This window comes from Xenopus laevis, chromosome 1S, assembly GCF_017654675.1.
Source record: "Xenopus laevis strain J_2021 chromosome 1S, Xenopus_laevis_v10.1, whole genome shotgun sequence".
In the NCBI taxonomy this organism is placed as follows: Eukaryota; Metazoa; Chordata; class Amphibia; order Anura; family Pipidae; genus Xenopus; species Xenopus laevis.
In genome coordinates, this window is record NC_054372.1 from 48,612,897 (window position 1) to 48,626,397 (window position 13,501).

Here is a 13,501-nt window from a genome sequence, read left to right on the forward strand (position 1 = left end):
TGGAAGTGTTGTCTTTGAAAGAGTCTAGTCGCTAGGATTAGGGAAAAGACAATAAAAAAAAGACAAATAAAAGAGGAGAGGGAATGACCTTCATGGGTTTGATTCATACCTTGGCCTCCACAAGTGACTTAATCTTCCATTCCTCGATACAATACATCATTTAGAAATCATAGATACATTAGGATCATTTCTTTTTTATACCAAATCAGAAGTCTACTGAAAGTGATAGACACACATTATTATAGAAAGATAAGCACTTTATTGATGTTAACAAGAAGATGTGAGGTGGAATAAGGGCAACAAGAGATCATTTCTTGAGTAGACAACTTTCTGGACTTCCTATTGTGTACAGTGCATCATAAAAACAGGAACAAACCTTATAAAATCAAGTAAAACATCTTAAATACAATGCAAGATTGCATTCGCCTACGAAACCCATACTGTTTATCCAAGAACAGTCCAGTTTCATTTGAACTCCAAACTTGAACTGTTTACTGTATAGATTGGAGACTGACAAGTGAGCTTCTAGACATCATTAATGATGTCTCCTGTTGCTTTCTGTAGTAGCATAGAAAACAAATTGCATTGCCTGCAAAACATATTCCACTGTCCACAAACCACATTTGGTTGAATAAATATTTCAAGCAAGTTCCATTTTGCAATGTGAAGTACCTTCAGGCTGCATTTTCAACTGGGACATTGATGAAATCATATACAAACTAATTTTTAAAGTGAAATGCAAATGAAAACTTTTTTTTTTAAAGTGAACTAGCATCCTGTGGTTTGCAGAAGATTTCCATGTACAAGTGATTACTCTGCTTATACGCGGGTCGGCTTATACGCGAGTATATACGGTATATAGAAATGTACTTTGCTTTTTTTTGTGCATATTGTCATTTTGTCTGGAATATTTAAAAGAGGGTACAACATTTTAACTCCTAATACTGACAGAATATCAAGCATTGGTTGCATTTAACTTGTAATGGTAGTGGCATATAAAGGCTTGTAGATCCTGGCTTGCAGGGTTATTTTATGCATGCTATGAGTCACCAATAATTTCAATTGCGACGGGGGGGCTTGAAAATAATATTCTTTTGGGTGGGGTACGTCTGCCTAATTTACACCACTGGTCATTGACTTACAGACCAATAATTTTGCCATTTCTTGCAACCGTAACACATGCAATTGCATTGGTTGTCTCTATTTCACCAAAAACATTTTTATGTCAGGCATTACAATTAGGATTCTGTAAATCTGTGTAACAAATTGCTCATGACAAGACCATAGTTTCTTTGTTTCTTACAGAACTATAGCAAAACAAAATAAATTGGTTTATTTACAATCTCTTTGATTTAACACGGAGACCTCCTTAAAGGAACAGAAACACCAATAAAAATGCAAGTTTTTTTAAGTATTTCATTTATAATAAACTGTTGCCCTGCACTGGGCCTTTTCTCCTTTTTTTAATCTGAATGGCTGCCCCATGGCTACACAGCAGCTTTTTTATATAAACGATAGTAGTCTTTCTGAAGCAAACACACCAGTTTTACCAGTGCAGGGCAACAGTAAATTATATTTTTATTACTTTAACATAGTAAGTTAGGTTGAAAAAAGACACACGTCCATCAAGTTCTACCTTTTTTACCTTTTTTTAACTTGCCTATCTGCCAGTTGATCCAGAGTAAGGCAAAAAAAAAAACATCTGAAGCCTCTCCAATTTGCCTCAGAGGGGGGAAAAATTCCTTCCTGACTCCAAAATCAGACTAGTCCCTGGATAAACTTGTACTAAGAGCTATCTTCCATAACCCTGTATTCCCTCACTTGCTAAAAAGCCATCCAACCCTTCTTAAATCTAATGTATCAGCCTGTACAACTGATTCAGGGAGAGAATTCCACATCTTCACAGCTCTCACTGTAAAAAAAACCCTTCTGAATATTTAGGCAGAACCTCTTTTCTTCTAAACGGAATGGGTGACCTCGTGTCAGCTGGAAAGACCTACTGGTAAATAAAGCATTAGAGAGATTATTATAAGATCCCCTAATATATTTATAAATAGTTATCATATCACCCCTTATACTTCTCTTCTCCAGTGTGAACATCCCCAATTTGGCCAGTCTTTCTTCATAGCTAACATTTTCCATACTTTTTACCAGCTTAGTTGCCCTTCTCTGTACCCTCTCTAATACAGTAATGTCCTGTTTGAGTGATGGGGACCAAAACTGTACGGCATATTCTAGATGGGGCCTTGCCAGTGCTCTATACAGTGGAATAATGACCCCCCTCCTCCTGTGAATCTATGCCCTTTTAATACAGCTCAAGACCTTATTTGCCCTGGATGCTGCTGACTGGCATTGCTTGCTACAGCCAAGTTTATCATCTACAAGGACTCCAAAGTCCTTTTCCATAATGAATTTGCCTAGTGCAGTACCATTAAGGGTATAAGTGGCTTGGATATTTTTGCAGATTATATTAATATATCCTATGAAGCTCACATTTTTGCACACTATTGTATTAACATTTTAGAAGTGTATTTCTAGCTTTGCCTTCACTGAGAACTAATTCTTGCATTATCCTTGCCTTGCTTTGCTTGAGATCCTACTGTGTCTAGTTTTCTAGTCTGTACTGCCTTTCCTTGCCATTGTATTCTTGTATCCAGTTCTTTTCTGTCCTGTTTTATGCCTGCTCTGTTCTGTCCTGCTTGAATCTCTCCAGATCTTTGCCCACTCCACCTTGTCTAGTTCCTTCCTAGTATCCTCATGGGCCTAAACTGTCTCTTGACTAAAAGACTCTTTATGCCCATTTAAATATTGTTCAATTTCCCTAAACAAATCTCTAGATCCCTTTTCCACACAATCTTGGAAACCTCCATTATAAATAATTCCATGATCCCAAAAACTTTTTGAAGGTTTTGCCAAACTGGTAGAGCTTTGTGAAAGAGGCCTTTTTCCAAATTCAACCAATTTATATTTATTTATAATGTCAGTGTTAAGCATAATGCAGACATGGCATCAGGTAGGAATGTTTAGTAAGGACAGTTACCTTAAATACACTTATATAGTAATGATCTAATTTTCTACGGTGATGTAGGTTACAGGTATGCACAGTATTGCTTTTGTTAAAACAATTTGGAAAAGTGATGTGAAATTCTACCAGTTTTGTAGGACTTTAGAAAAGGTGAACATCCTCTTTATTTTATCCCTTACTACCTTATTATTTTACAAGCTACTTAGAAAGTTATTGTCACAGAGAATATAATGAACTGCAATACAAAGTTTCCTGACATAGCCATGAGCAATTGAGCACCAGTCCCCCTGGAACTTTGTTGCTCACTCTAGTAGAAGCATATTTTTTTGCAATAAGGAAGATTGAGGGCTCTACACATTTGAAATGCCTATTAGACTGGTGTATTCATCTTCAGCAACATGAAGGGTTCTTCACTGTGACAGCAGATACATTATAAAATTCTCTAAAAGATGAGCTAGTGATAGCAGGTTCCCATAATGTCTTTGGAAATCCTTACAGATATTTTTGGAAAAGAAGATAGAAATGTTGCATTTATGCTGTTTTAAAGTTGGCAATATGTTCATACCTCAGACCTCACATGATTCTGGTGTTTTATGAACCATATTCATGAACATATTTATGAACCATATTTTATGAACCATCTTATGCAAGAAAGGAGAAATTCTGTGCTCAGCCTTTTCTTTAAAGGGAAAGGAAAGTCACCCTGCACTCCCAAGTGATTGTATTGACTTACCTGAAACCCCAGGCCGGTGCTCCTATCAGCAGAAAAATGCACCGGTCCAGGATTATACCAGTGAGCACCGCAGAGTGATCCTCCAGCTTTTTCTTGCTTCAAATTTCGCGGGGCAAACGCATGCGCAGTTGAGCGAAATAGCCGTCTTTTTAGTTGAAATTCAGCTTTTCATTCTACTGTGCATGAGCACGAAGAAAGAGGGAGACAGAAGAGAAGTGCCTCGTTGTGCTCACTGGAATAACCCCGGCCCGGTGCAGTTTTCTGATTATAGGAGCTCCAGCCCGGGGATTCAGGTAAGTAAATACATTCACTTGGGGGTGCCTAACACCCCCGAGTGCAGGATGACCTTCCTTCACCTTTAAAGGGACAGTATACCCCCCTTTTCAACATCAGTGCTGAATGAATAGCTTGGACTGAAAATATTTTTGCCATTCAATATTTTTGCCAATCGATGTCTTTTTGTTCTATAATAATATGTACTGTTTAACATTATTTCGTAAGCTAAACCCAGGCAAGCAAGGAAACTGAAGCTGCTTTATATTTTTTGATGTAGAGAATTACATAATTCACAGAATTTTCCAGGGCACGGATAAACAGAAGTCCATTATGCAGGGGAGTTATCTTTGCTCTGGTAATCTATTTACCTACCGAGTAAGGACCAAACATGGAGTATTTCCAATGTCCCTGCTTTCACTGTTTAGTTAAAAAAAATAACAAAAAACTAGATTTGTGATTAAAATTAAATTAATTGAAAATTGACAATGGATTGCACGTTGAAAAGGAGCCTTTACCTTCCCCTAGATAAACTGTCCAAAGACATGTCAATATTATATATTGTACAATGCTTACAAAGCCTATTGACGTACAGTATATTCAGTATGTACAGTGAGTACATGCATGTAATAATGCATTGCTGCCAATATTTGTATGATACTTGAATTTAATTAACATTTCCTGAGAAAATCATTATGTGATACACGGCTAAACACAAAGCTTAATACTGACACGTCTTACACACTGAGGATGAAGATATTAGCATTAGAAATGAACAAATCTTTACCAACTGACTTTAAGGCCAAGTTAATTAACCGTGCAAAATGCCAATTCTTCCCTGTTGGTTTTGGTAATCAGTAAGTGATAATCTCATAACTGCTCACAACATACTAAGTAATTTCTTTCCCCCCTAATAATTATCATGACTGTCTTGCTTCAGAAACGATGTAAAGCTATTTAAAGGACAAGGATACCTAATTTCCCCAATTCTTACATCTGCTTAAAGCTAATGCAGCTGTGACCCACTCAGCCAGCAGCTATGAAAAATTCTGAAACGAGTCCTTCCTGTTTCGATACTGCATGTCTTCCACTTTTACAGCAATGTTAATGAATGATAAATACAAGCATTCCTTAATACGTACGAGGCTCATTTCTTCACCACGGTGAGACTGACTAGTTTGTCGCAAGCAGTTGATATTACAGTCACTCACTAATAAATACACTTTCAACTGTACAGGAAGCTAGCATCACCACAGAATAACTTGTGCCCAGATATTTTGCAGATGATTTACACTTATTTACTGCTGATATAAAATAGAAAAATAATCCAATGTATATTTTGTAAAGGGCGTCCTAAGGACCATAAGGAAGTGAATGGACAGTGCTAGGAAGTGGACCTGGGAAAGATTAGGTTGCAAGGGGTTGTGGGGGGATGGTGTGGAGGATCGGGTTGGTTTAGAGGGCATCAGAGGCTATTACATTGTCAGAGCAGTAAGTGTCTGGTGCCATTCTACTTTAGCCATCCCATCTGACCAGCACTTTACCAGACGGAGGACAACAAACAATGGATCAGCAGTTGCAGTAACATGACTGGAGAGTAGTTGTGTATGTCTAAGGTTTGGGGTTGCTATAAAAAGAGGGGACATCAGGATTTTCAGTATGGTGGATAGCAGCCTTCAGAAGCTAGTGGACTGGTTGAGCTGTTAATATTTTGAAAATGTACAGCTATGCGGTTTTTATATACAGTTGTGTTCTGAATAATAGCAGTGTGTTTAAAAAAGTGAATAAAGCTCAAAATCCTCATAATAGCTTTTATTTCAATACACTGGGAACACTGCACATTCTATTCCAGATCAAAACATGAAGAAAAATGTATCACATTTGTTTTATTCCTTTACAGAAAGCGAAGAAAAGGGAATATTAGTCTGTTCCAAAAAAAATAAGTGTCTGTATTCTTCTTTACAAACTAAAACATTCACTGTATAAACTGAACAGTGTTTTAAGATTTTCTTTCCTTTGAATCACTGAACTAATATTTAGTTGTATAATCAGTGTTTCTGAGAACTGCTGCACATCTGTGTTACATGGAGTCCACCAACTTCTGGCACCGGTAACATTCCACAATTCTTCTGTATTTCTTGGTTTTGCCTCAGAAACAGCATTTTTGATGTCACCCCACAAGTTTTCTATTGGACTAAGATCCAGGGATTGGGCTGGCCACTCCATAACATCAATTTTGTTGGTCTGGAACCAAGATGTTGCTCATTATCTGGCCTGTTTGAGGTTGTTGTCTTGTTGAAACACCTATTTCAAGGGCATTTCCTCTTCGACATAAGGCAACATGACCTCTTCATGTATTTTGATGTATTGAAACTGATCCATGAGCCCTGATATGTGATAAATAGTCCCAACACCATAGTATGACAAACATCCCCATATCAGGATGCTTGTGCCACCATACAGTGTTTGGGGGTCGTCTAAGAAATGGTGTGTGGCCCCTAGACCCAAAAAGAATAATCTTGCTTTCATAAGTCCACAAAATGTTGCGCCATTTCTTTTTAGGCCAGTCAATGTATTCTTTGGCAAATTGTAACCCCTTCAGCAAGTCTTTTTTTCAGTAATAGGAATTGCTGATATCTTGGCTTCACATAGGCGTCTTTGCATTGTAACAGTACTCACAGGTAACTTTAGACCTTCTTTGATCTTCCTGGAGCTGATCATTGTCTGAGTTTTTGCCATTCTGACCATTCTTCTACCCATTCGAATGGTAGTTTTCCATTTTCTTCCAGGTCTTTCAGGTTTTAGTTGCAATTTTAAAACATTTGAGACCATTTTAGCTGAGCAGCCCGATCATTCTCTGCACTTCTTTATATGCTTTCCCCTCTCCAATCAACTTTTTAATCAAAGTACACTGTTCTTCTGCCACCGAGTACATATATAGGGTATATTATCTGGAATGCTTGGGACCTGCAGTTTTCCACATGAGTGGTCTTTCCTTAATTTGAATCACTATCGCTTAAGTCTACTAAAAAAATATTTGAAATAAATCCAATAAAATTGTTCTGCCATCGATTTGCATTTGTGCAGCTTAGTTACCACCAAGTACAGGTACAGTAGATGGCATTCCCCATAGTTTGGAGCTTAAGAAGTTCTGTGCTACTTTATACACTTTTCTTTTCATCACCAGGCAGCATGTAAGCACCACATTGTGCAGGGGGATTTCTTTACAAGCTGATGAGCAAACTATTTTGGGAATCTACAAGAAGTGACTTGTGCACACTCAACACAGAAAGTAAATTATGCGTTATGGTGCATTTAACGTAGTTATGCCATCAACAAATATTACGTTTCCACTTTGATAGGAATAAGACTGTATCAATTCAGTATTAGATGTATAAGTAAAACAACTATTGTAGTGTATATTTGTCTTATTACATGTTTACTGTAAAGGAAAACACTCCAATAGGCCTGTAAGTGGTGGAGAGCTCTCGAAAACCAATTGTGATAAAATAATATCTCTAAGGACCTACACCATACAACTGCTGGATTATTAGTAATTTAATTTGTATTTTGCTGCATTTCTTATCTTTTTTTAATATATCAATGACATAATTAGCAGCACTGTATAGATTTTTACATCATACGTATCATTCCTTAACCCAGTGGAGCTTACAGTCTAATCGCTATCACATGCTATGTTCTATTTTATCAGGATCAAATCAATCTTAGCCACATACAAGCATTGGGAAAACAAATAAACTCATTGCAGATATTACATGGCTAGAATTGCATTTTTGAAACACCAAATATTCTGCTTGCTCTATATCAGAATACATCAGCAGCCCATGATTGCAGAATGAATGGAAATATGTAAACAGAAAACAGGCACTATATTTTGCCTTTATATTGTCAGATCGGTATTTCTTTCATGCTTTCTGTCTTTGCTGTCCACAGGTGATGAAGTGGGGATGCTAGAAGACATGAGTATTGGCATTTCAGATTTAAGGCATGTAGCATTTAAGATCACAGAAGCCAAATCAGAAGATGTTCTGCCAGTTGTTACTGGAAGACGGTGAGCACTTCCCCTGCTCCAGATATTGCATCTGTTGTTTATTTGTTTATATTCTCTAAATAATAGACTTGTGTTGTGATGAGTTCTTATTTTTATACTGTCACAATAATTATGTAACAAGTAAATTACAGTGCAGATCACTTAGACATATAGCACAAAGTTGTAGAATGAAGTCTTATTCTGCTTGTTTCATTCAAGCAACTGTACGGTCCATAATATTTAAGGGCAACTAAAGCTTTAAAACAATAATGTCAGTATTATGGCACTGTGCTACTGTAGCAATTCCCATGTACAGCATCTTATGCAGATCTCTAACTTATTGTTATTCCTTATCTTTCGATGATAGTTACCGCCTGTTTATTTTCAGTTCTTTTACTAATGCTGCTCCTTGATCATTAAGAGCACTGAGTTTTTAGCAACCAGATAGAGATTACATTTCAAACTCTAGATATTCAGAAAAAAATTAACAATTAACTTTTCAGGCTTGAATATCCCTTTAAGGCCTCCAGTTGGACGGTCCTAGTTTAAACAATAACTTAATATAATACTGAGTAGGTTAAATCATGTCAAAATTATATGTGAAAAAAAAATGTACTACTCAACTGCTGCAGTCTATACAGGCCTGTCAAAAAGGGCCAAAAGTGCTGGAATATAGCCCCCAACTCCAAAGGGCACTCAAATCAAAAATTCAAAAATATATTCCCAGTCAATTCTCAAAATTAAAAAATCACTTTTTATTCATCATAAATATTAAAAAGTAGGCATACAGACCAATTGATGCTCCGCCTTATGCGTTTCGCACCCACAGGCACTTATTCATAGGCATTACTGTTGTTACATTTGGTCACAAAATTTATACCCCAGGAAATCCCTCCCCAAACGTTAAAACCAATCACATGTTGCCACCTCACGTTTCTTTTCTTAAAGCAACATACATATCCAATTGGTCCCATTAGCAATGTTTTCTGCCTATACTCTGTTTCATCTCACAAACATTTTATTAGGATTATTTAAACAAATATTTAAATGGCAATTACTGCCCCATTACATTGTATTTTCATTCCTAATATTATTACCATTAGATATCACATTCTCTTATCTGCCCCATACAATTCTATATATCCACCTCATTGAAGACTTTACTGGCCACATTATAATTTACGTAAAGCATGTTACATCAAACTCGTAGTTCAAACCAAGTGGTAACCGAGTGTGCAAGTAAAAAATTAAAAAAATTATATGTGATCCATCAAAAATCAAAACATGGCCACCAGCAACCCAAACTCTGGATTCATTAGTAGGATCCCTGTTAATATTGTTGGGTTCATAGAGAAGAAACTTCTATACCACTTAACCATTGACCCATAGCAACCAATAAGATGTTTGGTTTCAAACAGGTGACGAGTAAATGCTACCTGCTGATTGGTTGCTATGGGTCACTGCTCCTGGGCAAACTTAATGCCTTTTATTATATATAGGGGTAAATATTGTAAGTGTGTTGTCTTGCAATCATAGCTCAGAGTCTGGTAGAATGCTCAAAAGGATATTTAGTTGTCGTTTTTAGTTTAGGGGCTTAGTAAGTGTTGTCCATTTAATGCCCCCAATGATATACAAATGGGTTTTGGATAACCCTTTCCCACTATTAAGGCACATACAAGTAAATATTTCTTTGTTAAGCACCTTTACAGGCTTCAAAGGTTGTAGCGTTAGGTGCCACTCTTCCATCAGACATTTTGAGCAATTATTTGCAATCAGAATTTGTCAGCCACAATGTTAAAATTGTGTCTGGTACTTTAAAAACTTTATATAAGAAGATGAATGAAAGAATTTCTGTTATGATTGCAGATGACTGCATTTTTGATGCATTGTGCAAGCATTCTCTGCGAGTAAATGAGATAGAGCAAGGAGGGATTAGTGTGTCATTATTCTTTCGGGTATTTTAAAGAAATATGTGTGTTTTCTGTATGAAGAATTACAGTAATCTCCGTACAGTAATTTGATTTAATTAAAGTGATATCCCAATGTGAATGATTGCCAGGAATCCAAATAAGGACTGGAGATCTATAGCATACACATGCTGCATAGAGACCTGATAAGATGACTTGCTATTTTTTGAGTACAGATTGTAAACTCCTTGGGGCAGGGGCACTATCTAAACTGTGTATTGAAGGAGCTTAGCTCTTAAAAGAGAACTAACCCTAAAAATGAATATGGCTAAAAATGCCATATTTTATATACTGAACTATACCAGCCTAAAGTTCCAGTTTCTGAATAGCAATCACTGCTAAAGGACTGTGGTTGCCTTGGGCTTTTGGGAGGTATGCAACATTTTTATTTTTTAGTAAAGCTTTAGTTCTCCTTTAAGCTTTGATTTATCTATTGTTACTGTACAACTTAATTATTACTATACCCCTGGTTGTGCTCACACCTTGTAAAGCACTGTGTTAAATTGCGGTGCTATATAAATAAATACATACAAGTGGGATTAAATCTGATCTTTTTCTTGAAACAGTTTTGACAGGTGCATTAAAAAAGAAAATAGTGTGTATGCATTTAAATTAAATTTATTCTAGAAAATCAATCAATATAAAGTAGCTAGAAAACTTTTGTTCAAAATGCTGATAAATTATGGGTTAATTATAATTGTATTTAGTCAAATATATAAATAAAATGTCAAGGGCTCAGTAGTGAGGAAAAATACATAGAAGTGACATGCTCATGCCCATAGACTTTTGTCTTTAAATATGTACAGTCCTGACCTGGCATTTGCTTTTGATAAACTAAATAACTTGCAGTCTCTCAGCCTTTGCATGATGAGTAGTTGGATGTTGATGTTTACTTGATGAAGCAGTTTCATGATAGATATTCAGTTGATGTGTGGGAAGAAGATTGTTGTTTACAGATCACTGAAGAGTATAAATTGGGAGAAATGGATTGTTCCATGCGTGAATCATACTGTTTGTTGCTGTATCACTGCATATTTGCTTCCTCCCAATTCTAGAGAAAGCTTCATGGTAGAAGTCAAGCTTCCAACCAAAATGTTCGAGTTACTTCCCCAAGAAATTAAAGATGGGAAATTGCTCTACATTCATCCAGTGTTTTTTAATATAGGAATTAATGAACAACAAACAATTGCAGAGAGGTAAGAAAGCACTTCACTTCTTTAGCTCAAGATACTGTAAAGCCCTGGATTTACATTCTACTAAATATGAGAATACTGGTTTAGAATGACGTACCTCTAATCTTAATTGGATAGTTGGCTCTATGGGGAAAAAAAATAGATTAACTGAGACTTTAGTTCTTTGTTGGGCTACAGTTAGTAGACACAACTGCAGGAATCAATGTTAATCTTACCCTGAAGCCCAAAGGAGGCAGCCTCAGGCCTTTAGAGAAAAGGTTATCAGACAACAATCTTGGAAATGCATCATAAAGATATCATCTTAACAGTCAATGTTTGTATTCTGCCTACTGCAATTTTCTCTGTAAAAATGAGTGTGGATGTTTCTAATATTAAAAAACTGGAATTAGTAAAATGGAAAAAAAGAACAAAATGGTTGATTTTGGTGTTGCCAGTAACCTGTATTGAGCAGTTACATGCATTCAAATTAGCAAAATTACAAGGGTACCCATATTTTTAATTAAAAAACTGGAATTAGTAAAATGGGAAAAAAGAACAAAATGGTTGATTTTGGTGTTGCCAGTAATCTGTATTGAGCAGTTACATGCATTAAAATTAGCAAAATTACAAGTGTACCCATATTTTTGCGTAGCGAGTTTTTCACATTCAATTTAATTTCATACAACTGATTACTGCTTCATTAAAAGTACTCAGATGTTCCTGGGAAATGAAAGCAGTTTCAATTATGGATCCGCACACACCAATTTTCTGCAGTTTTCTTTTATTTGTGTTCACCACCAATATCAACGTTTCGGGGGGTACAACCTCCCTTCGTCAGGATGTACCCCCCGAAACGTTGATATTGGTGGTGAACACAAATAAAAGAAAACTGCAGAAAATTGGTGTGTGCGGATCCATAATTGAAACTGCTGCCATTGGAAGGCCACGTCAGGCCGAAGGATAACCAGCACCACTAAAGCAGAAAAAGTGAGTAAAATTCCAGGTGTGCGGTGTAACCATTTCAATACTATTGACTTCCTGGGAAATGAAAGCCATACCACTGTTATTTTTTTGTTGAAAGTGGAGTAAACTATTATGCAGGCTGAGAGGGGTTCCCAAACTTTTTCATATGACTGTATGAAACAAATCTATTTACTGAAAAATTCATGTTTGCTCCAAAAGATTGACACCTTCAAGCATATCTTAAAGGGATTCTGTCATGATTTTTATGATGTCGTTTTTATTTCTAAATTAAAATGTTTACACAGCAAATAATTCACTCTATAATATAACATTTCATTCCTGAACCAGCAAGTGTATTTTTTGGAGGTTGTAATATTGGTGTGAAGGCAGCCACCTCAGGTCATTTTGCCTGGTCACGTGCTTTCAGAAAGAAGGAACTGCTTTCTGGCAGGCTGTTTCTCCTACTCAATGTAACTGAATGTGTTACAGTGGGACCTGGATTTTACTCTTGAGTAGATCTACCAGACATCATGTTATCTTGTGTTAGGGAGCTGCTATCTTGTTACCTTCCCATTGTTCTGGAAAGGGAGGGGGTGATATCATTCCAACTTGCAGAACAGCAGTAAAGAGAGACTGAAGTTTATCAGAGCACAAGTCAACTGACAATATGTCTAGCCCCATGTCAAATTTCAAAATTAAATATAATCTGTTTGCTCTTTTGATAAATGTATTTCATTGCAGAATTCAGCTGGAGCAGCACTGATGCGTTTTGGGGGAAAAAAAATGTTCCCATGACAGTATCCCTTTAAAAGTGCACAATGGCCAGTTAGCTTTTCGAAGGGTTAATAAAGGATAAGATACTGGACTTCATAGCAAATCATAATACTATGAGTTTGTGCCAGCATGGTTTAATGCGTAATAGATCTTGCCAGACTAACTTAATTTTTTTTTATGAGAAGGTAAGTAGAGACCTCGATTCTGGAATGGCAGTGGATGTGATTTAGTGGATGTGCATACTTTGCTAAAGCATTTGATACAGTGCCACACAAAGGTTACTGGTTAAATTAAGGAATGTTGGCCTGGAACATAGTATTTGTACCTGGATAGAGAACTGGCTAAAAGATAGACTACAAAGAGTGGTGGTAAATGGAAAATTTTCTAATTGGACCAGTGTTGTTAGTGGAGTACCGCAGGGCTCTGTACTAGGTCCCTTGCTTTTCAACTTGATTATTAACCTGGAGGTGGGGACTGAAAGTACTGTTTCTATTTTTGCAGATGATACTAAATTGTGCAGAACTATAGGTTCCATGCAGGATG

General features: G+C 36.6%; 1 protein-coding gene across 5 annotated transcripts in view; it reads left to right on the forward strand.

The window, feature by feature from the left end:
- Positions 1-13,501, forward strand: part of LOC108704365 (type II inositol 3,4-bisphosphate 4-phosphatase) — a 339,921-nt gene that overhangs the window by 284,689 nt on the left and 41,731 nt on the right. For all 5 annotated transcript variants that reach the window (XM_041579561.1, XM_041579564.1, XM_041579563.1 and 2 more), the window contains 2 exons: positions 7,986-8,103; positions 11,105-11,245. In XM_041579561.1, the coding sequence (XP_041435495.1) occupies positions 7,986-8,103; positions 11,105-11,245 (259 nt within the window). The remainder of the gene's footprint in view (positions 1-7,985; positions 8,104-11,104; positions 11,246-13,501) is intronic.